The sequence below is a fragment of the Diceros bicornis genome, chromosome 5 (assembly GCF_020826845.1).
Source record: "Diceros bicornis minor isolate mBicDic1 chromosome 5, mDicBic1.mat.cur, whole genome shotgun sequence".
Classification (NCBI taxonomy): domain Eukaryota; kingdom Metazoa; phylum Chordata; class Mammalia; order Perissodactyla; family Rhinocerotidae; genus Diceros; species Diceros bicornis.
In genome coordinates this window covers 39,807,729-39,834,213 of record NC_080744.1, presented here as the reverse complement: position 1 = coordinate 39,834,213, position 26,485 = coordinate 39,807,729, and the positions used below count along the sequence as shown (strand labels likewise).

Genomic DNA, 26,485 nt, shown 5'->3' with positions numbered 1-26,485 from the left:
TATCCCTGTATTTGGAATTGTGAATGTTTATTTCTTTTCCATAGGTTGCAACAGGTTTGAAGTGACGCTAGAGAAATCCAATAAGAACTTCTCCAAAAAGATTCAGCAGGTAGGCAGTGATGGTCGCTACAAGAATATTTGACTTCTACGAGACCCTGTCAAAGCTAGAAGCTTGGTAACATTACTTATTAATCTTTGAATCCTCTGCTCTCTGTCCTCCCATTTATGCGGGGATCTCTTCCATCCGTCATGTGCCTGAGATCCTCCTTCACAAGCAGAAATTGTGATTGCGCATGAATATAAATCAGATCCCTGTCAGTGGTATAGGTTCTTTAGTCCCTTTTTAGTACTGTAGTTAAATGAATGGTTGCTAAACCTTGTCAGAAGTGTTTAATTGAGTCTATTGATTTGCTATTTTCCAGATCCATGTGGTTTCCCAGTTTAAGATTCTGGTCAGCTTGTTAGGTAAGAAAATGTAGGTTACATTTGTATTTCATATGTCAAAAAAACAAAAACAATGACCTAATTAACACTTTCATGGTTAATTTGATAGTAGTTACTTTAAAATGAAATTGACATATTTCAAACCAGATACAGCAGGGTATGCAGGTAATAAAGGCAACAGCATCCCCCATGAACTTGAGCTCTGCTCTCCAAGAAGTGTCACTTCATTCATTCATTCATTTCGTTTATTCACTCAATAATCGAGCAAATATTTATTGAGCCCTATTCTAGGCATTGGGAATACCAGGTTGAATAAGACATGGTTTCTGTCATTGAAACTTATGTTCTGATTATGAAGACTGAAATGACAGAAAGTAATCATGATACAATGTGATGTTACAATGGAAATTTATAAAAAGTATTGTGGGATCTTAGTAATGGGAGGGACTATATTGTCTAGTGGATGATTAGAATTTCGACAGAAAGAGGGAAGTAGACACAGCATTATAGGCAGAGGGAACAGCTTGGGCAAAGGCCCCAAGATGTGACCAGACTTAGGATATGTGATGGAGAGTGGCAAGGTATCAGGTGAGAGACAGATCAGAGCCAGACTACTCGGGGCCTTGTTTGAAAAGCCATAGTTTCATGGAAGGCAGCCAGTGAGGTTTTCTTCACAAGCACAGGACTAGAAACTTGCTTCAGCCCAGGGCCCCAGTAGTAGAATCTTTTTTAACTTAGTTCCTAGGTGGAGGGGGAACATTTAAAGTAACTAAATCTTCATGACTAAAACTAGATATGAGGCCCAAGTGAAATTATTTTGCTTGCTTTTCTAGAAAAGAAATCCTTGTCATGGGTTTGTGCAAAATCCACAGGGAATTTCCTTTGTCTTTTTAGAGCCTCCTATTGTAAGTAGCTCTGAAAGCCATTTCTCGTACAAATACTGCATCACGAATTTCCAGACTTGAGAAAGACAGAGTATAAGAGTGCTTTAGAAATGAAAGCTCTTTTACTCAAGCCAGCCCAAATTTCAAGGAACAAAATATCCAAGTCCAGAAGACTGAGTGACCTCTTTAATGTTGCGTGATGTGATTCTGGTAGTAGACCAGAATGTATTGTTAGTGAAACTGAAGGTACGTCTTCAACCAACATTTGCCATTTGGTCCTTCTGATTGTTACACAGTTACTTTTTGTCTTGAAGGTGACTATACTAGAGAATTGTGATAATTTATTGTGATGTTTTACCTCCTTCCAAACAGAAAATAATATTTATGTCCATGACCTATTGACATTTCAACAAATCACTACAGTTTCAAAGGCAAAAGGAGCATCACTGTTCACCTGCGACCTCCAGGTAAGTGTGGGCAAGATGAGATTTGACTTCGTGCTTTAATAAGTAGGTCTTTCCTACAGCATTCCTACCGTTAGTTGGGAAGAATAACATTGATATCCAAACCCCACAGAGACTCCAAAGGGAATATTTGATTTTGGATTGTATTAGAAATATACCCCATAGCATATGGCCTGAAATGGAAACATTTGCATTCCCTGTGTGTGTGCTACTTAGGGCAGCAGACATCTGTATGGCAGGAGGCAACTAACCAAGGAGAAAGATGCTTGTCATGGACAAGCCATCAGTGGGAAGTCGAGACTGTAACAGTATCATGAACACAATGGGACATGAAGTTGACTCTTATTCTAAGCATATGGTTATAGTCTTTGTCTTGAGGGAGTTTTCGTTATTCAGGAAAGACATTTCTCCTTATATTTGCTAATTCATCATCATTACATTCTTCAAAATCTGCCTCACCCGTCAACTCAGCTTTGATCTCTTAGCATTTATGGTCTACATTGACACTGCATTGTTTTTTGCTTAGGTGTTTTCTTTCCTGCCAATTCCTTTAAAGGATTGAAAGTGGGCCTGCTGTCACTGACACATGCTGATCCCTGACCCAGCATGTATTAACAGCCATGAGTGAGAAACATTTAAGAAAAAAAAGGAGGAAGTGGTTAAGTAGGTGAAGGCCTGCCCCGGGATTTTCCTCTCTCAATTATGAATGCCCGCAAGATTTGCTGGGGGCAGGGCCTTTGACTGGCAGCCATTGGGGAGGAAGCATTCCTTAGCCTGTTGTTTCTGAGTACATCTTAGAGAATGGTGTTTTTAGGGTCAGCTTGTCTGGCTTAGTGTCTTTGTATTACAGAAGATTTTCAGATTAGTAGCCATTTCAAGGTAGAAAATCTCTAATTTAGTTGTCATTTTGTTATGAAGTCATTATGTGTGCATCCTCATTTACTCTGGGTGTCTCTTTCCAGCACACAGAGACTGGTGAGGAGGTGTTGAGGATGTGTGTGGCTGTGAAAAAGAAGCTGCAGCTCTATTTCTGGAAGGACAGGGAATTTCATGAATTGCAGGTGAAGTCCACTGTTGCCTGGTCCATGGGTTGGGTGGGAGGTGCTGCTGTGGTTGACCTACAGCTTGAAAGACTTCCTGTTCAGTTCTAGTGAAGGTCAGGGTTTCAGTCTTGGAGTTCTCTCCAGATGAATGCTCTGCTTTGAGTACGTGAGAGCTTATTCATGCCCACTTGTCAAAGTCTTTTGGTCTTCAGAGGCAGGGGTAATACAGTTCTATAACTTCTAGACAGATTGGTTTATTTCAAAGTGGCTTTTCACCTTTTCCAAATGTACCTTGTCCAGTTCATGGGTGACTTATATTTTTATTATGGGTGGTTTCCTGTCTTTGTGCTTATAGAATTGTATTCAGATAAGGGTGAGGGGGATTTTGCAGAATGGGGGTGGAATAACAGGAAGGTCGTGATTTTTTTCTTTTAACATCTTTCCCTTTGAACTCTCGCCTTCGTTGCTCAGGGAGACTTCAGTGTACCAGATGTGCCCAAGTCCATGGCATGGTGTGAAAATTCTATCTGTGTGGGTTTCAAGAGAGACTACTACCTAATAAGGGTAAAACTTATTATTTTGCAAATATCATCAGTTTACCTCAGGGAGGATGATTTTGAGTTTACTGGGGGGAGATGATTATGTGCTTCTGAACTACAGGTCAAGTAGAGTTTTTGGCATAACAGAGTTTATGTTTGTATGTTTTTTATTTTTCATGTTCTCAACATCTTCCACAAATAAGATGTCTGTGTATCTTAAGCCAGGCAGAGTCAACTCTCAGTTCTCTACATAGTGAATTATCCGCATTGTGTATCTAATTATTGGGATAGATAATTCGGTCTGCTTGCCGCTGTCCAGCAGCATTATCATGGACTGCTATCTTGAAGCCTCAGTGCTCAGGAATTACAAACTAATTTTAACATTAACTTAAGTATTTTTAAGACTTTGAGTTTCCGCCCCAAAATCTTTAGTATATTTGTTTTAAAAATTATTTTCACTGTTTTTTTCCCCAGAGCCACATGTGTTTATTATAGAAAATAAGAAAATATAGATAAGGAAAATAAAGGAAGTACAAAATCATCCATAATCCCCCTGCTCAGAAATAATCACTGTTAACCTTTTGGTCTATGGGCTTCCACCCTGTTTACAAAAATATCATGTTATACACATTGTTTTATAACATGCTTTTTCTCTTAACATAAGCAGTAAATATCCACAACATTGGCTTTTTTCCTCCACTATGCATACTATATGTAGAAAAGGTTGATATACCATTCATTTAATAGAATAATCTAAATTTCTTAGCTTTATACCCCTCTCTCAATCCAGACTTGGCAATTCTAGAAGCCTTTCTTTCCACCTCCTCACTTCCCTACCCCCCACTGTGTTAGCTCTTCATTGTTTATCTAGTTAATATATTTGTTTCATATTTTTATTGTTGGAATATCCTAATTTTTATCAGCATCAGAGTTGCAAACTTATAAGTGAGTCACTGTTGTGCACCTGACTGAATAGGTGCTGAAAGCAGTCTCTGAGGGGTCGGGAACTGAGCCAGAGTTGGAGTAAGGCTCTCATTCCTCTGACTACCTTGGATGCTGCCATCACCTTCTTGAGGGTAGAGTCTTTTGAGGATGGGAAATCTTGCTTTGGGACCAGACTATTCAAAAATTATTCATTTATTTACAAACAGTAAAATTCATTGTTTTTGATGTACAGTTCTGAGTTTTGGCAAATGCCTGGAGTTGTGTAACCACCACCACAATCAAGAATCAGAACAGTTCCATCACCCAAAAAAGTTCCCTTATGCTGCCCCTTTGAATCAACCCCTCCTCCTACATACCAACGTCTAGTAACTACTGATCTCTTTGTCTCTTATAGTTCTGCCTTTTCCAGAATGTCATATAAATAGAATCGTAAAGTATGTAGCCTTTTGAGTCTGGCTTCTTCACTTAGCTTAATGCATTTCACATCCATCTGTGTTGTTGTGTGTCAATATATTTTTTTTTTATGGCTGAGTGGTATTCCATGGTATGGATGTACTAGTTTATTTTTCATTCATCAGTTGAAGGACAAAGTTGTTTTCAATTTTTATCTATTATGAACAAAGCTGCTATAAACATTTGCACACTGGTTTCTGTGTGAACTTAAGTTTTTCATTTCTCTTGGGCAAATGCCTAGGAATGGGATTGCTGGGTCGTCTGGTAAGTGTATATTTAACTTATCATTATAAAGATAACAAACAAAATGGTCGTACCATTTGGCATTCTTACCAGCAGTGTATGAGAGTTCTGTTGGTCTGCATCGTGGCCAGCACTTGACATTGTTAGTTGCCAGGCGAGATGCTTGTGTCTATGTTAGAGAGAAAGAGAACTGGTTCTACGTTGTGATGACAAAATCTGTCATAACAAACTATAATATTTCCTTATGCCAAACAAGAAATGTTATTGGCTTCTGTAAGTTTTGAGTTTTATCTGGATTTTTCCAGGCCGAATTCGTGCCTCTGGCTGGAGAATGCTGGATGACTCACTTTGTGTCTTCCTGTAGGTGGATGGAAAGGGGTCCATCAAAGAGCTCTTCCCAACAGGAAAACAGCTGGAGCCTTTAGTTGCACCTCTGGCAGATGGAAAAGTGGCTGTGGGTCAGGATGATCTCACCGTGGTGCTCAATGAGGAAGGGATCTGCACACAGAAATGTGCCCTCAACTGGACAGACATACCAGTGGCAATGGGTGAGACCACCACAGCTGCTGTTTCCCACTTTGGGCTGGGGTTGTGTGCCACCCTTGCAGAGTGGAATCCCATTCATAGCTTTAGCAGACTGCTCTTCACAGTGTCATTCACTCTCAGTTCCCCTTCTTCTAAGTAGATAAGTGTCTGAGGGTCATTAAAAATGAGATATTCTGGTTTTTGTAGGAAGCTGGGTTTTGGCCTGGGGGGAAAAATGTAAAGAGAATTATGCATTTTAGGAAGTGATTGTCTACTGCTATTTTTACTTCTTAGTTCCTTTTCTTTTACCTTCTTTTTAATGGTTTTATTGTGTCCTTTGCAAAATAGACTACATCTGGAAATTAGTGGAAATTCCTTATTTATTCCTGTAATACATGTAACTCAATATCGAAGGGTTTTTGATGCGGTGGTTATTGCTGCTGTGGTTTTGTAGTTTAGAGGTGCAGACTGCCTTTAGGTGTCGGTCTCTTGCCTCCACAGTAGGTGTTTCTGCTCTGCACCTGCCTCAGGCTCCCAGCTCTCTGTAGTGGTGTTGCCTGGAAGCACATTTTGGTCAGAAGAGTGAGCATTTTAATAATAGTTACTGCTGTGGAGTGGGGTGTACAGACGTGCTGTCTTTAAGGGCTCTAGCTCTGGAGAAACGGATTACATTTTGGATAAAGAGACAAAACAAGGCACTACTTCAGGTGTTAAATTGGATGAATTGAGACTGAGTAGTTCAGAAGGGACAAGTTCATTGTTCAGTAGTCGGGAAGAAGTTTTATTACATGGGTAAGATTGGGCTAGACCAGGCAGTGAATTTAGGATCTGGCTTGAAGAAAAATTCCCTTTCATTCTAGGCAGAAAGAATAGTTTGAAAAATGAGCAGAAATGCAGAAGACATGCTGATTTGTGAGAGGGTGTTACAGAGACTGACCTGGCTAAAACAGGTGGTCCGGGTAGTGCAGGAGTAAGGATAGGGCCAGTTGTTGGGGCCCATGTGAAGGTCTGAGAGGCCAGTCGATTCCTAAATGGTAGGATGTTTGATAAAAATTTCATGTTCTAGGGTGGTTATTCTGGTAGTGGTTAGAGATTAATAGACCAGAAGAAACATAAATCAAAAGGATAGCATTTTATAAGGTCCAAGATTATGTATATTAACACATTTGAGGGGCTAAGAGCTTCATGAGAAGCTTCATGATGTCCTAGGGGCCCTTGTTTTCCCTCAGAAGAGGAACCTTGGTAGATTCGATGAAGATGTGTATAATAAGCTTGGGGCATGTTTCTGATGTGCCAGTCTGAGAGTTCTTGTTTTAAAACCTGTTAGCACCCATTGCCTGCAACAGTGTTTCTCAAAAACGTTTCTGTGCCTTTAACATACTGAGGAAGAGGACAGTCTTTCTAGATAGGGTAGGAGAAGCATCATCTGACGGGAGAAAGACTAAACTTCTTAGAATGGTATGCATTTTAAACTTCATTTATTTTCCCATTCTCATCTTTACCACTTCACCTTGGCATTGGTCATTTGGACTCCCCCTAACTGTGCTATCATCCGTGCTGTTGCCTTTAACAGTATCCTGCTCATGTGACAAGGCCTTGTTCAGCGGCACTTCCTCTATGAAGTCTTCTCTGACCCACAGGCAGAATTAGTCACTTCCCCCTTGGTGCTTCCATAGCCCTTTCAGGTTTCTCTGTCATGGCATCCACACTGTCCCACAGATGCTGTGAGTTGTCTGTCTCTTCTGCTCGCATTGGAGCTCCGTGAGCTCTGGGCTCACGTCTTGATCCACTTTGAATAGTGCCTGAAATGTCATAGCCTCTTAGTAGATGCTTACTGATTAGACGAATCACTGTCATTGTCAGCCATTTATTCTATGCCAAGTTTTCAAGATACAAAGAGATCCAGACCATCTCTGTTGTGAGAGAGTTGGGGAGACTGAACAAATGATAAGATATGACACCTGAAAGGGTTTCTATTGTGGATTACCTTTTTTATTAAATTAGGCCTTATTAAAGTGGGCCAGATTAAAAAAAAGAGAGAGAAGTTTTACATACTTATACAAATAAACACTAAAGAAAATTGGACGAGCTTTTAAAAATGAGGCTAGCATAAGAAGAAAAGAAAAAAATCCAATACAAAAGAACATGCTTTTTAATTTTATTTTTCAGTAAGATGAAAAATATCAGCATAATAAAAAAAGCATTCAAATTGATGGAAATATTACTTAGGCCTCAGGTTCCTCATTTCCGAGTTCCTTTCTGGCTTTGAAATTTTATTGTTCTATTCATTTAGAGATAAATTTCAAATATAAAATGAAAAACTTTTTATCAGAAAGTAGATAATGAGGAAAATAAATTCACAGCAAGTTAGCCATACTAAAAAACTATTCTTAGGGATATATTCTTTGAGGTTAAATTTCTATATGATAATTATGCCATCTAGTGGTTCATTTTTTACTAAATTTTTTTATTTTTATTTATTTTTTTTTTGTGAGGAGATCAGCCCTGTGCTAACACCCGCCAATCCTCCTCTTTTTTTGCTGAGGAAGACGGCCCTGGGCTAACATCTGTGCCCATCTTCCTCCACTTTATATGGGATGCCGCCACAGCATGGCTTGCCAAGCAGTGCGTCGGTGCGCGCCCGGGATCCGAACCAGCGAACCCCGGGCCGCCGCAGTGGAGCGCGCGCACTTAACCGCTTGCGCCACCAGGCCAGCCCCAATTTTTTTATTTTTTAATTTTATTTTTAATTGTAAAAAACACAACGTAAAATCTATCATCTTAACTATTTTTAAGTGTACAGTTCAGCGGTGTTATGTATATTCCCATTATGGTGCAACAGATTTCAGAACTTTATCATCTTGCAAAACTGAAACTTCATACCCATTAAACCAGAACCCATTTCCCTCTTCCCCTAGCCCTTGGCAGCCATCATTCTACTTTCTCTTTCTGTGAATTTGACATTCTAGATACCTCATATAAGTGGTAGAAAACAGCTACACTGAGAATGCTGTCCAACTGCCTTCTCTGTGAATCATTAAGCATCAAGGGGAGTTTTGCATCTTTTCCCTGTGAAAATCTCAAGCGGAAACAACATTGGCCCGAAACTCGGAACTCTTTCTTTAGCATAATTTTAGGGAAAAAAGAAGTTGCCTCCCTCTTGGCCTTCTTAAGAGAATGAAAGAAGAGACTATGTAACCTTGTTCTCCCACTGATGAGTTGTTGGGGCGGCTACAGTGGGCTTCTGTCTGGCCTCGCCTTGTGACTGATGAGAGAGGAGCAAGTGAGGCTCTCACCCAGTTCTTTGGGGGAAATGGTAGGAGCAGGACCAGTTCACTCTCAGCAAAGCTACTTGCATCCTTTCTGTGCAAGAGATTTCTCTTAGCATCACTCAGGCAAACAATTGTTTTTCTTTGTATATGACATTGTAGGATCCTGGCTTCATGTTTGACTAGTGGACTTTTTGGAGATCCCATTTAAATACAGCTTAGAAATGGGCAACTGAAACAGTCCATAAACCTAAAGCCTTAGACCAGAACGACAACTCAAGGTATTTTCTCTTGCACAGAGCACCAGCCTCCCTACATCATTGCAGTGTTGCCTCGATATGTGGAGATCCGAACATTTGAGCCAAGGCTTCTGGTCCAGAGCATTGAATTGCAAAGGCCCCGTTTCATTACCTCGGGAGGGTAAGGAATTTCTTTCTTTACTGTAGCTGCCATATTATTCCAAAGCTTTAAAGTCACTTATGTCATCATAAAATCTGTGTTTTTTGCTGATATTGTTACTCCTGCCTCCAGATCAAACATTATCTATGTGGCCAGCAATCATTTTGTCTGGAGACTCATTCCTGTCCCTATGGCAACCCAAATCCAACAGCTCCTCCAAGACAAGCAGTTTGAATTGGCTCTGCAGCTCGCGGTAAGACTTATTTCTGAGATATGAGTGTGAGTCTGCCTTCCTCATTATTCTCTGAAGCAGGTGATTTGGGTTTAAATGTTCATGTTTAGTTTGGACTAGTGGAATAAGCACAGAGCTGAAAGTCAGGGGGCTTGGATTCACGGTCTTACTCCGCCATGAAATATCTACGTAATGCTAAGTGATTTCACTTTTTCAGTTTGCTTAACTGCCAGATGTAGAATGAATGCCAATTGTAATAGTACCTCATAGAATTAATAGGAGAATAAAATAATTTAATAGATATGGCATGGCCTTGAAAAATTAAAGACAATTACAAACATTAAAGTAGCAGTCATAAATGTAAGCCTGCAGTCTGACTGACGCAACAACTGGAGGGCCTCTCAAAATCTCTTTCAGCAGTGGACTCGTGTGCTTGGATAAGCAGGCCATCTTTACATGTTCTGAAACCACCTCAAGTTGCTGCATTCAACAGGGCCATGCTCTTATGTTTATGACCGTCCCTCTCCTTGAATGTGTGCATGGCATGATGTTCACAGCAAAGTAATGAGCATGCTCTTGTTGCAGTGATGCTCCCATTGCCAACACACTTCTTGAGACTGACTTCCGAGGCTTGTCTTGCCCTTTTAAACATCCTCAGTGGTGATTATTGTCATCAGTAGAGGGTGGATTCAATTTTAAGAAACAACCAAAAGTCATTCTGAGCCTAACCTAGTCATTACATTGGACAATGTTGATTTGGTAAAAGAGAAGAGATTTTTATGAGGATAATAGTAGGAAAACTTAATGTCTAGAGTATCTTGTAAATTATTTCTGAAAGGAAAGCAGTGGTCACAAATTTTGGAATTCATATGTTTATAGTTATATATGGTGGATACTTTTGAAGAGCAGCATTTATTTTGGATGTGTAAGTTCTGGATTTAAAACAAAAATCCAGTCTTAATAGTTAGATGTATTTAATATTCCATAAAGATTATTTGTTTCCTGGGGCATTAATTTTCAGCATCTTACTATTCCTTTTTTTCCCACTCATGTATTGCCCTATATTCTTTTCTTTTCTTTTTTTTTTTGTTGGGGAAGAGTCACCCTGAGCTACCAATCTTCCTCTTTTTTTTTTTTCCCTCCCAAAAGCCCCAGTACATAGTTGTATATTCTAGTTGTTAAGTCCTTCTAGTTCTCCTATGTGAGCCGCCACCACAGCATGGCTACTGACAGAGAGGTGGTGTGGTTCCGCACCCAAGAACCGAACCCAGGCCGCTGACGTGGTGAAAGCGCCAAACTTGAACCACTAGGCCATCAGGGCTGGCTCTCATTTTCATTTTTAAAATAATGAATACCCATGAACCCACCATCTTACCCAAGAAAGATAACATATAATAACCTCTATGTTCCTCCCCATCCCATCCCTCTGCCATCCCTCTAGACACAGCCGTTATCCTAAATTTTGTGTTTTTCACGCCCTTTAAAATTTGTTTTGTTTAATCTTTTACATATACATGTGTGCTTGAATAATATATTTAGTTTTTGAACTTTATAAAAGGGGTCTCATGCAGTAGTTAGCTCTTTTAGTGTCTGTTTTTTTTTTTTTTTTTTTTTGTGAGGAGATCAGCCCTGAGCTAACATCCGCCAATCCTCCTCTTTTTTTTGCTGAGGAAGACGGCCCTGGGCTAACATCAGTGCCCATCTTCCTCCACTTTATATGGGACGCCGCCACAGCATGGCTTACCAAGCAGTGCGTCGGTGCGCGCCCGGGATCCGAACCAGCGAACCCCAGGCCGCCGCAGCGGAGCGCGCGCACTTAACTGCTTGCGCCACCGGGCCAGCCCCTAGTGTCTGTTTTTCTTAACAGGAAGGTCTTAGGTCTTTTCAGTGGTCTCCCTGCTGCAGCTTGTCTGTTTAATCTTCGGTAGAGAAGATGGAAGTGGGTTTCCATTTGTCCTTCTCTTTTCTAGGCTTGTACTTAGTAAGTGTTCTGCCCTATGACTAAAGAACATTGGTTGACATCATCCTAGCTCTAGAGGAACCTATATTTTATTTCAATAAATGAAAAAACATACATAAAACTTGCAGAGGGCAATTACACTCCAAACTTTGGTATTGGCAAAACATGGAGCAAAATGCTAGCAAAGAGACAGTTCCGTGTGGCATGGAAAAGGTATCCTAAGGTTGGACCCTCTAAGGATAAGGACCCTTGAAAGTAAGATCAGGAGCAGGAAATGGGGGGTGTGAAGAGCCCGAGGAAGTTAAAGCAGTGAAAACAAGTGTGGAATCAAGTATTTCCAGGAGGTTTGGAGCCCATCCTGACTGGAGCAGGTGTGGCTTGAACGTCTGGGAATAAGCTAGATAAGGCGGCCGCGCCAGGTTTGAAAGCCCTTAACGCACCAAGCAGGAGAGCTCAGGCCAGGGTGATGGCAATAGGAAAGGAAGGGAAAATACTGAGAGACATTTTGAAGGAAGAAATTAAATGTAGTAAAGATTGGATAAAAGGGAGATAAGGGGGAAAAAAGGTTAGAAGGAAGAAACAGATAATAAACAGCTACATTGATTTAGCTTTTACTGTGAACAGGACGTTGCCCAGCTGTGCCAGCTGTGTTAAATGTCTTCCACTCCTGAGCACGCCGTGTTCTCTCTCTGTCATTTTAGGGCCTTGCTCATGTGCTGTCCTCCTTGCCGGGAACACACTCTCCTCCTCCCCTCCCATCTGCCACCTGCCCAGCCTCGCCCGGCTAACTCCAGCTCATCCATTATGTCTCAGTTTACATTCCTCCTGGAATCCTTCCTGGACCCACCGCTCAGACTAAATTGAGTACCCCTCCCACGTGCTTCTGTCATCACTCACCCTGATTTTTTTTTTGGTTTTGATTTTTCTGTTTTTAAACTAAACTTTAGACTTTATTCAGGTTGCACCAGTTTTCCCGTTAATGTCCTTTTTTCTGTTCCACGTTCAAATCCAGAAATCACATTGTATTTAGTTGTCATGTATCCTTAGTGTCCTCTGATCTGTGACACTAAGATCTTTCTTAGTCTTTCCTTGTTTTTCATGATCTTGACAGTTTGCAGAAATACTGGTCAGGTATTTTGTAGAAACCCTATTGTATTTTAATCGCGTAGTTACTTATCAGTCTTAGGGTTAGACTGTAGGGGCAGTCTGTGAGGGCAGGTGCCCTGTGGCTGTCGTGTACACTTTGGCATATGTCCCTGCTAGGCTGTTGTCTGATATCTTCTGCACACTGAATCAGTATCTGTTGAGTGATGAGCTCTTACCTAGTCTACCCTCTTATTAGGAAATGAAAGATGATTCTGACAGTGAAAAGCAGCAACAGATCCATCACATCAAGAACTTGTATGCCTTCAACCTCTTCTGCCAGAAGCGTTTTGATGAGTCCATGCAGGTCTTTGCTAAGCTTGGCACAGGTAAAAGTGGGTGTGGCCTTGGGATAAGGAACTGATGATGGAGGGAGGGGAAACTGGAAAGGACGGGGAGAATTGATACCAGACTTCTGAGAGTGGGGACGGTTTACACTCATCTTTTTTTTTTTTTAAAGATTTTATTTATTTTATTTTTCCCCCCAAAGCCCCAGTAGATAGTTGTATGTCATAGCTGCACATCCTTCTAGTTGCTGTATGTGGGACTCAGCCTCAGGATGGGCGGAGAAGTGGTGCCTCATGCGCACCCGGGATCCGAACCCGGGCCACCAGCATCGCAGCGCGCGCACTTAACCACCAAGCCACAGTGCCGGCCCATACACTCATCTAAATTGATCCTCAGACCTAACAGGATCTTGTGGGTGGCCATGGGGGTTACATATTTACAGTCCTAATCTTGTGAATCTGGTCTCACTTATAAATACAGACTTCCAATTTCCCAGGATGATTGGCCCTTGCCGTTAGTGAAAAGTAACAGAAAGTCATTCAAGTCAACATAGTGTGTTTGATCATCTAGTATTTATTGACTGCTGTTCTAGATGAGAGTGCTTAACCTGAGCTTAGTAGGATTAGACAGTAGGTCATTTTTGAGAGCCACATAGGGCAGTGCTGCGAAGCCCTTCCTGTTCTCAGTGTCCTAAAAACTCTAGACACTAGAGCATCGTGTTGAGAGGCAGCTACTCTGGAGTCAGAGTGCCCAACCTCAGGCAAGGCCACTGGACCTCTTTGTGCTTCCATATTCTCCTTTGCAAAATAGGGCGAATAATACTACTTACCTCATGGTGTTGCTGTGAAGATTATGTAAAGTGCTTAGAACAGTGTGTGCTACTTAATAAATGCCGTCAGTGTTTGTTGTTATTATCATCATTATTAAATTTTTCATTTCTGTATATTCCATTTTTGCTAGTTAGGATCAATCTATATATACTTGGTTTGACTCTGTATCATATTATTTATCTTCTCTTTTCTCCTCTTCTTTGCTTTGTATTTTTTCCACCTTCCAACCTTGGCCAGTAATGAACTGTGGTAGCTCCCTATATCAGTTAAGGTTCTTGGTTGTGAGCAATGGAGAGCAATTCTGGATAATGTAAGCTGATCTGGATAAATTAAGCATAGTTTATTGGAATATTAGGGGAGTGGCAGGTAGAGGAGCCCACAAAATTAATGGAGGACGAGGCTCAGGAATTATGGGAACCAAGGGAGCTCTGGAGGATCTCCCAGCAGGAAACAGGAAGCCAGACAGTAATCCCTTTGCAGACAGAAGAGGCTGGGCAGTCCTCCACTGGCACAGCCACTTCCTTAACTGTCACTGCTGCCACCTCCACTGTTGCATCCTCAATAAAAATTGCCCCCTACAAGCTTGTATTAGCTATCTAATGCTATGTAACAAATCATCTGAAAACTTAGTGGCTTAAAATAACAAATCATCTGTTATCTCTCTGGGTATCTGTTGGTAGGAATTTGAGAAGGGCTCAGCTGGGCAGTTCTTGCTTGGGGTCTCTCATGTGGTTGCAGTTGTATGTTGGCTGGGCTGCCTTCGTCTGAAGTCTTGACTGGGCTGGAGGATCCACTTCCCAAGGTGGCTCATGCTCATAGCTGACAAGGTGGTACTGGTTGTGGGCTGGGGGCCTCAGTTCTTGTTCGAGTGGGTCTCTCCACAGGGCTGCCTGAATGTCCTCATGCAGAGTGTCTAGCTTTTCCCAGAGGGAGCAATCCAGGAGACCTGGGTGGAAGCCTCAGTCCCTTTTATGATGGTCCCTTCTGCCTTATTCTGTTGATTTACAAGGGCCCTCCAAGTTCAAGGCAAGGGAACACAGACCCCACCTCTTGATGGAGGAGTATCAATGTTACATAAAAGAAGCACGTAGGATGGGGTATGTGTTGGTGTGTGCCACACTGCTTGTCATCCTTGCATCACTTTTTCAAGATCAAGGGGATCTGATTGGCCTTCATTAGGCCATGTTCTCACTTCCTCTGACTGTACCAGAGGTGGAAAAAGAGGTTGTGGCTGCCCTCTGCTTCTGAAGCAGTGTAGGTGCCTACAGTTATTCTCCCACCGAGACTACACATAGTGTGGAAGAGGGAGCTCACCAAAAGGAAATAGGTTGCTGTTAAGAAGGGGGATGAAGCTGGGCAACCTGAAATTGATAAATATCTACCATCCTTCCTCTGAATGAACTCATTTGGGGCACGTTTATTTTCAGTGTGTCACAGCTCTTTGGAAAGACACTGGACTAATAAGCAAGAACTGCCATAGTAACTGGACCCTTTTTCCATGTGACACATACTTGAACCCCAATCCTAAAGCTTTAAAATCAATCCTAATGAAGCTGCTACCTTTCAGTTTATTCATTCCACAAACATATACTGAGCTCTTAGCGAGTGCAGTGCACTCTCCTGTGCACCAAGCAACAATAATCAGACAGGAATTCTGCTTTCAAAGAGCAGTCTCAGAGGGAAGCTAAGGCACAGTAGACCTTTACCAGTGGCAGAAGGAGATGTGTGCCAATGGCGATGTTGTCTTGGGGGCAGCCGGCTATTGACTGGACCTTTCAGGCAGCACCTCTGTTGACTGACCTCAGTCTAAGGTCTGGTCCTCAGGTCCAGAAGTAGATATTCTTAGTACCTCCAGAGATCATCAGACTACTGGTGACAGGCTGACCCTGACCAGAATCGCATGAGACCAATATGTTAACAGAATATCCCTTTATTTATAGTAGGGAAGCTAGATTCCTTTCCAGTGGCCAGAATATTCATACATGGCACCCAGGGCACTTTTTTAATGTATATTGAGGTGCAGGCATTTTTGCTACAATGCCTTGAATGTGGACCTGCAAAACTTTATATTCTATAAAAATACTCACAAAAAAATAACAGGAAAAATATGTTTATGGGAAATTTATGGGAAAAATAAGGTTGGAGCAGACCACTGAAAACTTAGGCAACTTGCTAAGCGAAGCACTAATAAAAACAGTTAACAATCCTACTACAATTAAATTCCTACTGGTGTTGTTAGCCAGCATGATAGTCCTTTGCAGTCTTAAACCCTGAGGTGTGCTTTCTCGTTTGAGATACAGATCTTTGAGAACATTTGCTTCTGATAGAAACTAGTTTCATCCAAGCGAAAAATCTAATCCTGGGTATAGACTTCTTTATGAGACCCCCCCAAAAAATTAAGACGGAGGAAACATCTTTGCTTCATTTTTTACTCTCAGCTTTTCCAGATGGCTTAATTTAATAGAAAGTCTAGTGGTTTCTGAAGCTTCTAACTAGCCATGACGTGCACAAAAGAGGACTCTTCTGTAGAATTTCCAGTTCTTTTCTTCAGGTCTCCCTGCACAGTTAAGCCTTTCTCTTTAGTTGTGAGAAAGTTTGCCCCTGCTCATTTCAAAATGTTAACAAGCTGGGGAAAATCACATACAAACCAACACAACTTTTGCCTCATACAGACATCATTCCCCCCTTACCAACTATGCATGAGCTAATTCATGTTCAAGAAACTTGGGTTGTAGCAGAACAGAGTGTACCTGGGGTCCCAAGTCAGAAGACTTCTTTGGGGCACAGAGCTGGAGTAAAAGGAAGTCTTGTGGAGGCGTGTGTCTTCTGAGCCAGAGGGAGGCCTGGCTGCAGAGAACTCAAGTGGCTGGTATATCGTACTACCAGGCCATGTCCTCTTGGCCTCCTAATGCAGGATGGACTGGGCCCAGGTTTGCTTCCCTGCCCCTCCCTGTCCTGTGTCCCACAGATAGGCCCCCTCATAAGGGTGTCATATTTCTACCCCTTGTGAGTCAGGAAGAACCTCTGTCTCCTCCCAGTGAGGACATAGGGGCTGTGAGTGGACGTTAGCAAGTCTGTGAACCATCCTAGTCTTGATGTAAAATTTTGTTCATATGGGGGTTTTTATGGAGAGAGGATCAGTACCTTTCATCAAATTCTCTAAGATCCTAAAAATGTTTAAGAACCACTATTTTAGAGTTATTTCCTTGTGGCAACCTACAACTTACACATAAAAAGCTGTAATGCCAAGTTGAAAGGTGTGTGCTACAGGTCTTCACAGGAGGGCTTGATGAGAAGACTCACTGCCTCGAGGCCCTGGATTGTGGGGTCTTGGTGGTCGAGTGTGATGGTGTGGAATGGCAAGAGCGTGAGTGAGATAGTTCTTATATTTCTTGAGACTCATATTTAGATTTTGAAATTGAGCCTTGGACTGTTGAATTGGTTCAAATACCACTATATTCATTATTTACTCATTTATTCTTTCACTCATTGAAAGTTTCATCAAGCTTCTACCATGTGCTGAAGACTATTCTAGGTGCTAAGCAGTGGGCTTATATTCTGATGGGGAGGGGGCAGACAACAAAATAAATAAGCAAAATTATAATGTTGGGAAGTGATGAGTACTAAGAAAAACTAAAGCAGGGGAAAAGGGATAGAGTACTGAAGATAGGAGTTAGGATTGCAATTTAAAATAAAATGGCTAGGGAAGGAGTCTCTGAGAAGGAGACATTTCAGTTACGGCCCAAAGGAGGTGATTTAATGAGCCATACAGACATCTGGGGTGTAGCATCCAGGCAGAGGGAACAGCCAGTGCAGGTGCGGTGAGATTGGAAGAATGCCTGGTATGTTCAGGGAACAGCCGGATCCATGTGGCTAGAGCAGAGTTGATCTGCGTACGGGATGTGATTCCATTGTTAATTACATGTCTGTGTTATACTGGGGATTGATTCAACGTGTGGCATAATCCTGGACTCAGAGAACATATTTCTCCACAGGCTAGTCAGATAAGCATTGTCAGTACCAGCTCTGCCTTCGGCCCTAGGCTTCAGGGATAAATGACATGTTATATGTCCACAAAGAGCTTGCATGTAAAACCGCTAAGTAATACATTGGGATAAGTGTGAAAAAGGTCTCCAGGAGCATGGAGAAATAAGTGAGGAGGTCTGCCCAGGAGGAAGGGAGGAGGGAGGTGAGCTGGGCCCTGGAGGATGAGAAGGAAAAGTGGAGTGTAAAGAAAGGTGTGGCGGAATCATGTTTACCTTCCATGTAGATCCTACCCACGTCATGGGCCTGTACCCAGACCTGCTGCCCACCGACTACAGGAAGCAGCTGCAGTATCCTAACCCGCTGCCCGTGCTCTCCGGGGCTGAACTGGAGAAGGCTCACTTAGCTCTGATTGACTACCTAACACAGGTGGGTATAATAGAGAGAGGTATGCAAGGGTTTACCTGGGAGCCCCAGTACCTGCTTCTCTATGGCAGGGAATTAAGGGCCTTCTGTCATGCAACAGGCATTCTAGAGAATGCTCTAGAAGTCTGGGTGGGCACATTCCTTTCTGCTTCATCTCCCTGCTCAGCAGTGCCATTGAGCTGTCTTTTGCCAAATCTTGATACCAGGAAACACACTCAATTCCTGGTCAATTCATAGTAAGCTATTACAGGAACTAAAAAGAGTAAATTTTAGTTGATAGAAAAAAATAAATTTTTTAAAACAAACTTTTTTGGAGCATATGTTCTTTTGGAAAAAATACCTGCTTTATGCAGGAAACTTGGAAAATGCAGAAAAGTATAAAGCAAAATTACAAATCACCTATAACTCTACCACCTAGAGAAACGTAACTAACATTTTAGTGTTGTCCTTCCAGACTTTTATATGTTATTTGTGAATTTGTTTTTGTTTTTTTATTTATTGCAAATGGATATCAAACTATATATTGTTTTATAGCTTACTTTTAAAAAATTTAGGCATATATTGGGAAAGTCCTTCCTTGTCAATAAATATTCTTCTATAACATTTTTTTTTTAGGATCAATATTTAGATTTAAATTTTGTTCGATTTACTGTTATGGACAGATAAGTGAAATTTTCAAGTCAACACTAAAACTAATATCTCCATTAAAGTCTCTTAAGCCTGAACTGCTGTCACAGAAGGTTACTATTTATTTCCCACGCACCCACTCGGAGTCGGAGAACTTAGTAAATTTTTTCCCCTTAAGTGTTCTGCAGACCTTTGTAAGGGGTCTCCTGGGTAGGCAGTGAGTATTGCTAGGAAAATTGTAAGCTGGCTTCCTGCCATCTGCTTCTGGGTCAGTGAGTGTCCTGCAGGTCTGATCAGGCATGCATAGCCTTGGCACTTCCTTGACATTGGGCTCTAGGGGTACCCAGCTGTGGCTAGGAGCCTGCAGGGAGCACACAAACTTGCCTCTGTCTACATACTGCATGGCCTGTGTGCCAAGTGAAAAAGGTTCCTGGGGCAGACTGTCTCCCAAGCCTATGGCATTAAAGGAGGCCTTCTATTGCCAATGTCTTAAGCATTAGGACAAGCACACATTCTTCCCTGGCCTTCTCCCCTGGCATTTGGAATGTGTGAAGTTAACTGGTAGAGCATATCAGACTGTGGGCATTGCCAGACACGAAATAGTACAAACTGGATGATTCCATTTATATGAAGTTCTAGAATAGGTAAAAACTAATCTCTAGTGATAGAAATCATTTCAGTGAGGTAGAGGTCGGGGGATTCTTTGGGAAGAGCACAAGGGAACTTTCTGGAGTGATAGAAATGTTCTGTTCCTCAGTTGGGGTGGTGGTTACATACATGTATATCTCTGTCAAAATGCATCTAATAGTATACTTTAAAAGGGTACATTTTATTGTATGTAACTTATACCTCAATGAAGTTGATTTAAAAAAAAAATAAAAGAACATGGGCTTTGGAATCAGACCCTAATTTGAAACCTGCCTCTTGCCCCTTACGAGATATCTAATATCTGTGCCTTGGGTTCTTCACTTGTAAAATGGGGATAATAATACCTGCATTTATTTTAGGTTTAAAATAGGATAAAATAAAGTGCTTGACATAGTGTGTGGTGTGTAGTAAATACTCAGTAAATAATTGTGATTGTCTCTGCAGTTGGCAGTCATCTGTTTTGATCCCTGATAAAAATTGGATGCAATGTGAGATCAGGGTAGAGAGGTGTGAGCTGATTTGGAGGTATTTGGAATTACCTGGTAACTCAAGTGATAAAAGAAGATTTAGTTCCAGCCTTGAACCCCAATTTTTGGCCTTTGCAGAAACGAAGCCAACTGGTAAAGAAGCTGAATGACTCGGATCACCAGTCTAGCACCTCCCCACTCATGGAGGGCACTCCCACCATCAAATCCAAGAAGAAGCTGTTGCAAATCATTGACACCACGCTGCTCAAGTGCTACCTCCACGTGAGTTCTCCCAGCACTCGGGTACCCACAGACCCCTAGTTCCCTGGAACTAGGAAAGTGCCACTTTGGGGTACCTACCACTAGTAAGAGTGAAATCTTTGATGATGGGAACCACCTGGTCTTTGTTTGACATCTGTGAGCTTCTTGGAATTAAGAGGATAAGGCAAGATACTGACCCAGAATCTTACAGTGGGCTGGTCTTCTCTGGGTAGATTCGGGTTAGTGCTACAGTGTGAACAGGGACAGTATTTCATCGAAGAAAATATCCCCTTCCTCTCCCCTCCACCAAGGAGAAGTTAAAACATGTTGTGTGAAAGAGCATAGTGCTATAGAGGCCACTACCTGTAGTCCTGAAAAAGGGTTGTTTGCTTTCTCTTGCTTGTGTTACATCCCTGGCCTTTCAGCCTGAAGCAGGCCCAGGCCACGTAAAGGAGGGCTCCCCAGGAAGGAGTTTCCGCTGAAGTCCTGCTTCCTCTGCAGACGAACGTGGCCCTGGTGGCCCCCTTACTGCGCCTGGAGAACAATCACTGTCACATCGAAGAGAGCGAGCATGTGCTGAAGAAGGCTCACAAGTACAGTGAACTGATAATCCTGTACGAGAAGAAGGGGCTCCACGAGAAAGGTGACCAGGGGAGGGAGTTTCTCTGGGAGGGTCTCTTGTATGTTGACAGGGGAAACCCACTGGGGTGTGATATATATTCCATGGGGATGTGCCTTGGAAGAGGCTCTTGACCTTGTTCCTGGGATTCATGGCCAGCTCTGCAGGTGCTGGTGGACCAGTCCAAGAAAGCTAACTCCCCTCTGAAAGGCCATGAGCGGACTGTGCAGTACCTGCAACATCTGGGTAAGTCCAACTTTTGAAAGGGATTGCATTCAAATCCATTTCTGATTCCGGCTTGTCAGTTCCCTCCATCCCTTGTGTTCCCCCACTTTGTTCCTCCAGTTGGGGTAAAAGTCCCCCAGTAGTGGAACCATGACAACTCCTTGGTATGTAGCCAGCCCCAGTAGGGCCAACCAGCCCTGAGTGACTGGTACTTGGACAGAGCTGTCTTCTCTAGAAAATAAATTCTGGGGCACCTGGCACCTGCCTTCCCAGTTCTGTGGGCAGGGTGGGCTTCAGCTGCTGACAAGTCTTACTTTTCTCTCTAGGCACAGAAAACCTGCATTTGATTTTTTCCTACTCCGTGTGGGTGCTGAGAGACTTCCCAGAGGATGGCCTGAAGGTGGGTCACAGGGGTCCCTTGCATTTTTCTAGTACCACAGTTGGTCCAGATCCTACTTAGGACAGTGGTGGATGGAGGAGAGGAAGGATTCATGCACTTTCTCTTTTTCAAAAGAGTAGATGGGAAACATGAGACGACAGTGTAGTGTAGTGGGAAGAGCCTTGCACAGACATCAGGAGACCTGCGACGTAGTCTGTCACACACCGACTAGCTACAGATGCCTTCTTGTACGCCCTTCCCAAGTCCCAGACTCCAGAAGTCTGTCCACTTGACTTTCCCCTTGTGTGTGTGTGTGTTGGGCAGCATTGCAGTCAGATAGTGCTGCTGCTGGAACTCGGGTTTCTTCCAACAGATATTTACAGAAGACCTCCCAGAGGTGGAGTCTCTACCACGAGATCGCGTGCTCAGCTTCTTAGTAGAGAATTTTAAGGGTCTGGCTATTCCTTATCTGGTAAGATATTTTTTGGTCTGAACTAAAAAGCTTTAAACCCGGAATTCAGGTCCACATGGGTCAGTTACTGGGCAGTTCAGATTGTGGTTTATGTCCATTGGGGATTGGTAGAAATGTAAGGAAGAAGGTTACTTCAGGGTGCTCTGAAGAAAGAGATCCCAGTAGACCAAGCTGGACCAAGTTACTTTTTGATATTACTTTGTAAATCTAGGTCAAGTACAGAGGGATAAAAGAGAATGGTGTTCGAGGAAAACATTTCAAAGCCACATTTGTACAGCCAAACTCAACTGTGACCACAGGACAACCAAATTGGTTTTAAGTACCAGAATGCAACTATTTAATCTTAATTCTGTGGGCAGATGTGAGAGTTTGGAGGATTATGGGACAAAATTAATAAAGGAGCTTAGATTGGAAATCAAGAAAATAATTCCTAACATTGCTGGGTTGTATTGCAAAATTTCCTGGTGGTTTTAGAAGAGCTATCTCTTGGTAATCTTTGTAGCTTAATTAGGGGACAGTCTGGATGGGACCTGCTGGGCCTTAAAAATGTGAGGGAGATTGGGTGAGTGAGCTGGGTCACAGCATAGAGGGTACCAGGCAGACCTACGTCTCGCCTCAGGAACACGTCATCCATGTTTGGGAGGAGACGGGCTCTCGGTTCCACAACTGCCTGATCCAGCTGTACTGTGAGAAGGTGCAAGGTCTGATGAAGGAGTATCTCCTGTCCTTCCCGGCAGGTACCAGTCCTTGTAGAAAGCCAAGTGGCCCTGGGCTTTAGAGGCAAGCTAGGACCCAAGGGTGCTGTGTGTGGGGTAGAGAAGCAGACCTCACCCTTCTCCATGGGCCCAGGTGGGTGGGAAGTTCCTCAGAGGAGCCAGGGCAGCTAAGTGACCCAGGACGTGAAGCTCAGGAGCTATTACCTGGATCTGGGCATCTCAGAGCATCACCCCTGGGGGAGGAGGAAGATCTGTCTGCAAGATGACAGCTGTGCTGATAAGAAATAAGTTTGCCTACCAGAGTGTTTCTCTATGCAGCTTGTTTTTTTTTTTACCTCAAGCTGATGTTTTGGGGCCCTGTGGAGACCATAAATTAAGAAAAGTCCAACTGGAACCAACCATGGAGGCCTTTTCTGGTCATTGTGGTGACATCACTGAACCCCATCCCCCTCGTTTTTTGTGACAACCCCGCATTGCTGCCCAACAGCATCCATTCATGTTGAACTTGGTTTCCCTTAAAGGCAAAACTCCAGTCCCTGCTGGAGAGGAAGAGGGTGAGCTAGGAGAATATCGACGGAGGCTTCTTATGTTCTTGGAAATTTCTGGTTACTATGATCCAGGCCGGCTCATCTGTGACTTTCCTTTTGATGGTGAGTGTCTGGCTTATGGCCAGAAGCCACTTCAGCTGAAGGTAATGCAAAACCGATCTTTCGTTTTTCCCAATCCCCAACCCTCCAAAAGGGGGGCCTGGGAAAAACCACATGTTTCAGGCTAGTGCTCCTGTTCTGTCCTCTCTGAAGCCTCTCTTTTGTACCGTGACTGAGAGGAGTCTCTTCTGAGTGTCAACCACATGTTAATTGATAGCCAGCTTGAAACCTATTTATTACCTCAGTGCATGTCTGTGGCCAGGTTCATTGTTAGCAATATTTGTAATCTGGCATAGTTTGCCAGACACGTTTGTCTGATGTATAGACTCTGTGAGAGCCAACACCAAGTGTTTGCTCACCTTAGCTGAAGTGCCTGGCACGTTGTGGTGCTTATCATGTGCTTGGCTTTTGAATGAGTGTTCTCACCCAGTTTATAAGTGATCACAAAAAGGTGGGATAAAGTACCTCCTAAAATAGCTCCCTCCACCCTTTTTTAAATTTTAGTAATTTTCTCCTTGAAAAAATCCCAGGTAATAAAAATATATTCTGCCAATTTATTTTGCCCCAATATCCATTTCTCTAATAGCCTAGCCCCCGGCCTCATACTTACATAATGGTGGTGATGGTTACTTGCGCTCCTTTTTCCTCGCAGGCCTATTGGAAGAACGTGCTCTCCTGCTGGGACGCATGGGGAAGCATGAGCAAGCTCTCTTCATCTATGTCCACATCCTAAAGGATACACGGATGGCTGAGGAGTATGTTGACCCTGACATCCACCTCCCAAGGGGTCTAAAAGCAGGTCCCCCAGAGAGACGAGAGGCATGAGAGGCTAAGAAAGCCGCCTCGCCTCCACTCTGCAGCGGGAGTGAGAGTCGCCTCCTGGCCCCTGGTTTTGGCTCTCATTAGGTGCTTGTGCAGGCAGCATCGGTGACCTTCTCTAGACGGCCCCTGGCCTGGTCTCACCACTTTCTCCCTTACAGGTACTGCCACAAGCATTATGACCAAAACAAAGATGGCAACAAAGATGTAAGTAGTGACCCTGGCCCCCGGGAAGCATGTGTGCATTTCACTGTCCCTCTTAGCATACCTGACCCCCTCTGGTTTGGCCACTGGTGACACTGGTATGAATTGCAAGATAAGACAGGGCACGGGTCAGTGCACTGATGGACTCTGCATGTCCATATTTAGGGAGAGGCAGGGTGACCATACATCCTGCTCTGCTTGGATAGTTCTGGATTACCTCTGTTGTCATCTATGGGATTATTAGTAGCGCCCCTGCCTCTTTACTCTCAAAAGAGTCCTGACTTGTATAATAAATTATGTGGTCAGCCTATTGAGAAGGAACAGCTGACAGTTCTGATAAGGTGCACATATGTGCTCTGTCTAGAATGCACATGGATTTGTCAATATTTGGAGACATTTTTGATTGTCGTGACTGGTGGTGTGGATGCTACTGGAATCTAGGAGGTAGAGGCCAGAGTTACTGCTAAGCAATGCCCAGGACAGCCCCGACAAAGAATTGTCCAGCCCAAAATGTTGAGTGCTGGCACCAGAAGGAAATGGTACTGGCACCAGAAGGAAGTGTGGCACTTCATCTTGGGTTAGTCCTCACCTGCCAAAATGTGACTGGGTCTCAAAACCAAAGGAAACCAAGGATCTTTTTAAGTCATTTTGCAGTGTTGGCATTTTGTCAACAGTATAATGCTGAACAAATACAAGGCATTTGATTTTTTCTCTCAGGGAAAAAACATAGTCCTTAATTTTTAACATCTTCAGTTGGCTATTTGACTTTACCAAAATCCTTTAAAAGGTGAAAAGTGATGAGCTTTAAATGGTCCCTGAAAGCTGTTCTATAGACCAACCCCTCTCATCTTTAGGTGTGGTCCTGCTGGGGGGTTCTGGGAGGGTGGCTGCCAGCCTGATGTGCGTGCCTCATACCTGTATGAGACAGGTGTATCTGTCCCTGCTCCGGATGTACCTGTCGCCACCCAGTGTTCACTGCCTGGGGCCAGTCAAGCTGGAACTGCTGGAGCCACAAGCCAACCTCCAGGCCGCCCTGCAGGTCCTCGAGCTGCACCACAGCAAATTGGATACCACCAAGGTCAGGAGCGCTTCTCGGGGAGACAGAGGGCGCTTGCAGGGAGCATTGACTGGGAAGAGAGGACAGAGAAGGGGGATGGGGTTGGAGAGCTCTTGTAGCCTCAGACGTTTCCTCAGCCTCACTCCTGTTCCACCTCACCCTGTTCCCATCTCTAGGCCATCAACCTTCTGCCAGCAAACACTCAGATTAATGATATACGCATCTTTCTGGAAAAGGTCTTGGAAGAAAATGCACAAAAGAAACGGTTCAATCAAGTGCTCAAGAACCTTCTCCACGCAGAGTTCTTGAGGGTATGAACCTTCCAACCTCTAGGGTGGGGCTGTACTGTTTAGTATGAGACGGTTACATATATTCCCTATAGACAAGGAGAGGTTTGTGTTCCTTTAACACTGTCGCTCAGCTGATCCAGTAACCAGCTTGACATTTAGTTGCAAGTGCTTCATTTAGAGGAATCTGTGTGGGCTGGGAGAGGAGACAGTGCCCGCCTCTGCCCTCTGTTCTACGTGCCGGACGTGGGACTCTCCCCCGATCTCTCTGGTCCTCCAGGTCCAGGAGGAGCGGATTTTACACCAGCAGGTGAAGTGCATCATCACGGAGGAGAAGGTGTGCATGGTGTGTAAGAAGAAGATTGGGAACAGGTGAGCCTCCTCCACAGCTGTGCCTCATCAGCTCTGATGTGGGTCACGCTCAGGATGGATTTCTGCCCTTTAACCGAAGAGGAAAGCGCGGCTGCTGACTCTCCTGGCCGCTGGTAGTTCTTGAGCCTCCAGAGGGCAGTCCATGTTGTCTGTTAGGGGTGGGCTTTGAGAATTTAAAGACTCAAAATGTATGGCATGGGGCGCTTGATTTCTTGCCCATAAAGCCCTTCCCCTCTGGCAGCTAGAAATTGTGATGTAGCCAGTGGGTATGTGGGAGCTGTATGTGGGCAGAAAGTCCTTATCTTTTAAGGATGTGCCTCTGAAGGAAGAAAAAGATCTTTCAACCTGCTACCTCACGACTTGAGTAAAATCCTGAGCCAGTATCATTTTGTTTTGAAGCATATACTCTAGTCGATTCCCTTTCCTTCGAAAGAGAGTGATTTGTCCTTTTTTGTGTATGGCTGGAAGAATCCTTTTCTTTAGAGAGACCTAACTCGTTGTCCTTTGTTAGAATTTGCCTGACATTTGTTCCAATGAGCATCGTCAGCTCTCAGTGAGCACTGCTGAGCCAGGCTGGTGTACTGCCCCATCTGCCCGTGAGCTTCACAGTGATG

The 26,485-nt window shown here is 43.3% G+C and overlaps 1 protein-coding gene across 1 annotated transcript in view; it reads left to right on the top strand.

Moving 5' to 3' along the window:
- Window positions 1-26,485, top strand: part of VPS39 (VPS39 subunit of HOPS complex) — a 41,652-nt gene that overhangs the window by 12,859 nt on the left and 2,308 nt on the right. Inside the window, exons 3-24 of the mRNA XM_058541340.1 lie at window positions 45-109; window positions 423-465; window positions 1,701-1,795; window positions 2,755-2,853; window positions 3,307-3,399; window positions 5,380-5,563; window positions 9,109-9,229; window positions 9,341-9,461; window positions 12,743-12,872; window positions 17,932-18,074; window positions 19,952-20,095; window positions 20,576-20,717; window positions 20,853-20,939; window positions 21,245-21,318; window positions 21,671-21,769; window positions 22,389-22,506; window positions 23,007-23,135; window positions 23,785-23,887; window positions 24,113-24,158; window positions 25,084-25,233; window positions 25,389-25,523; window positions 25,780-25,871. Of these exons, the coding sequence (XP_058397323.1) occupies window positions 45-109; window positions 423-465; window positions 1,701-1,795; window positions 2,755-2,853; window positions 3,307-3,399; window positions 5,380-5,563; window positions 9,109-9,229; window positions 9,341-9,461; window positions 12,743-12,872; window positions 17,932-18,074; window positions 19,952-20,095; window positions 20,576-20,717; window positions 20,853-20,939; window positions 21,245-21,318; window positions 21,671-21,769; window positions 22,389-22,506; window positions 23,007-23,135; window positions 23,785-23,887; window positions 24,113-24,158; window positions 25,084-25,233; window positions 25,389-25,523; window positions 25,780-25,871 (2,413 nt within the window). The remainder of the gene's footprint in view (window positions 1-44; window positions 110-422; window positions 466-1,700; window positions 1,796-2,754; window positions 2,854-3,306; window positions 3,400-5,379; window positions 5,564-9,108; window positions 9,230-9,340; window positions 9,462-12,742; window positions 12,873-17,931; window positions 18,075-19,951; window positions 20,096-20,575; window positions 20,718-20,852; window positions 20,940-21,244; window positions 21,319-21,670; window positions 21,770-22,388; window positions 22,507-23,006; window positions 23,136-23,784; window positions 23,888-24,112; window positions 24,159-25,083; window positions 25,234-25,388; window positions 25,524-25,779; window positions 25,872-26,485) is intronic.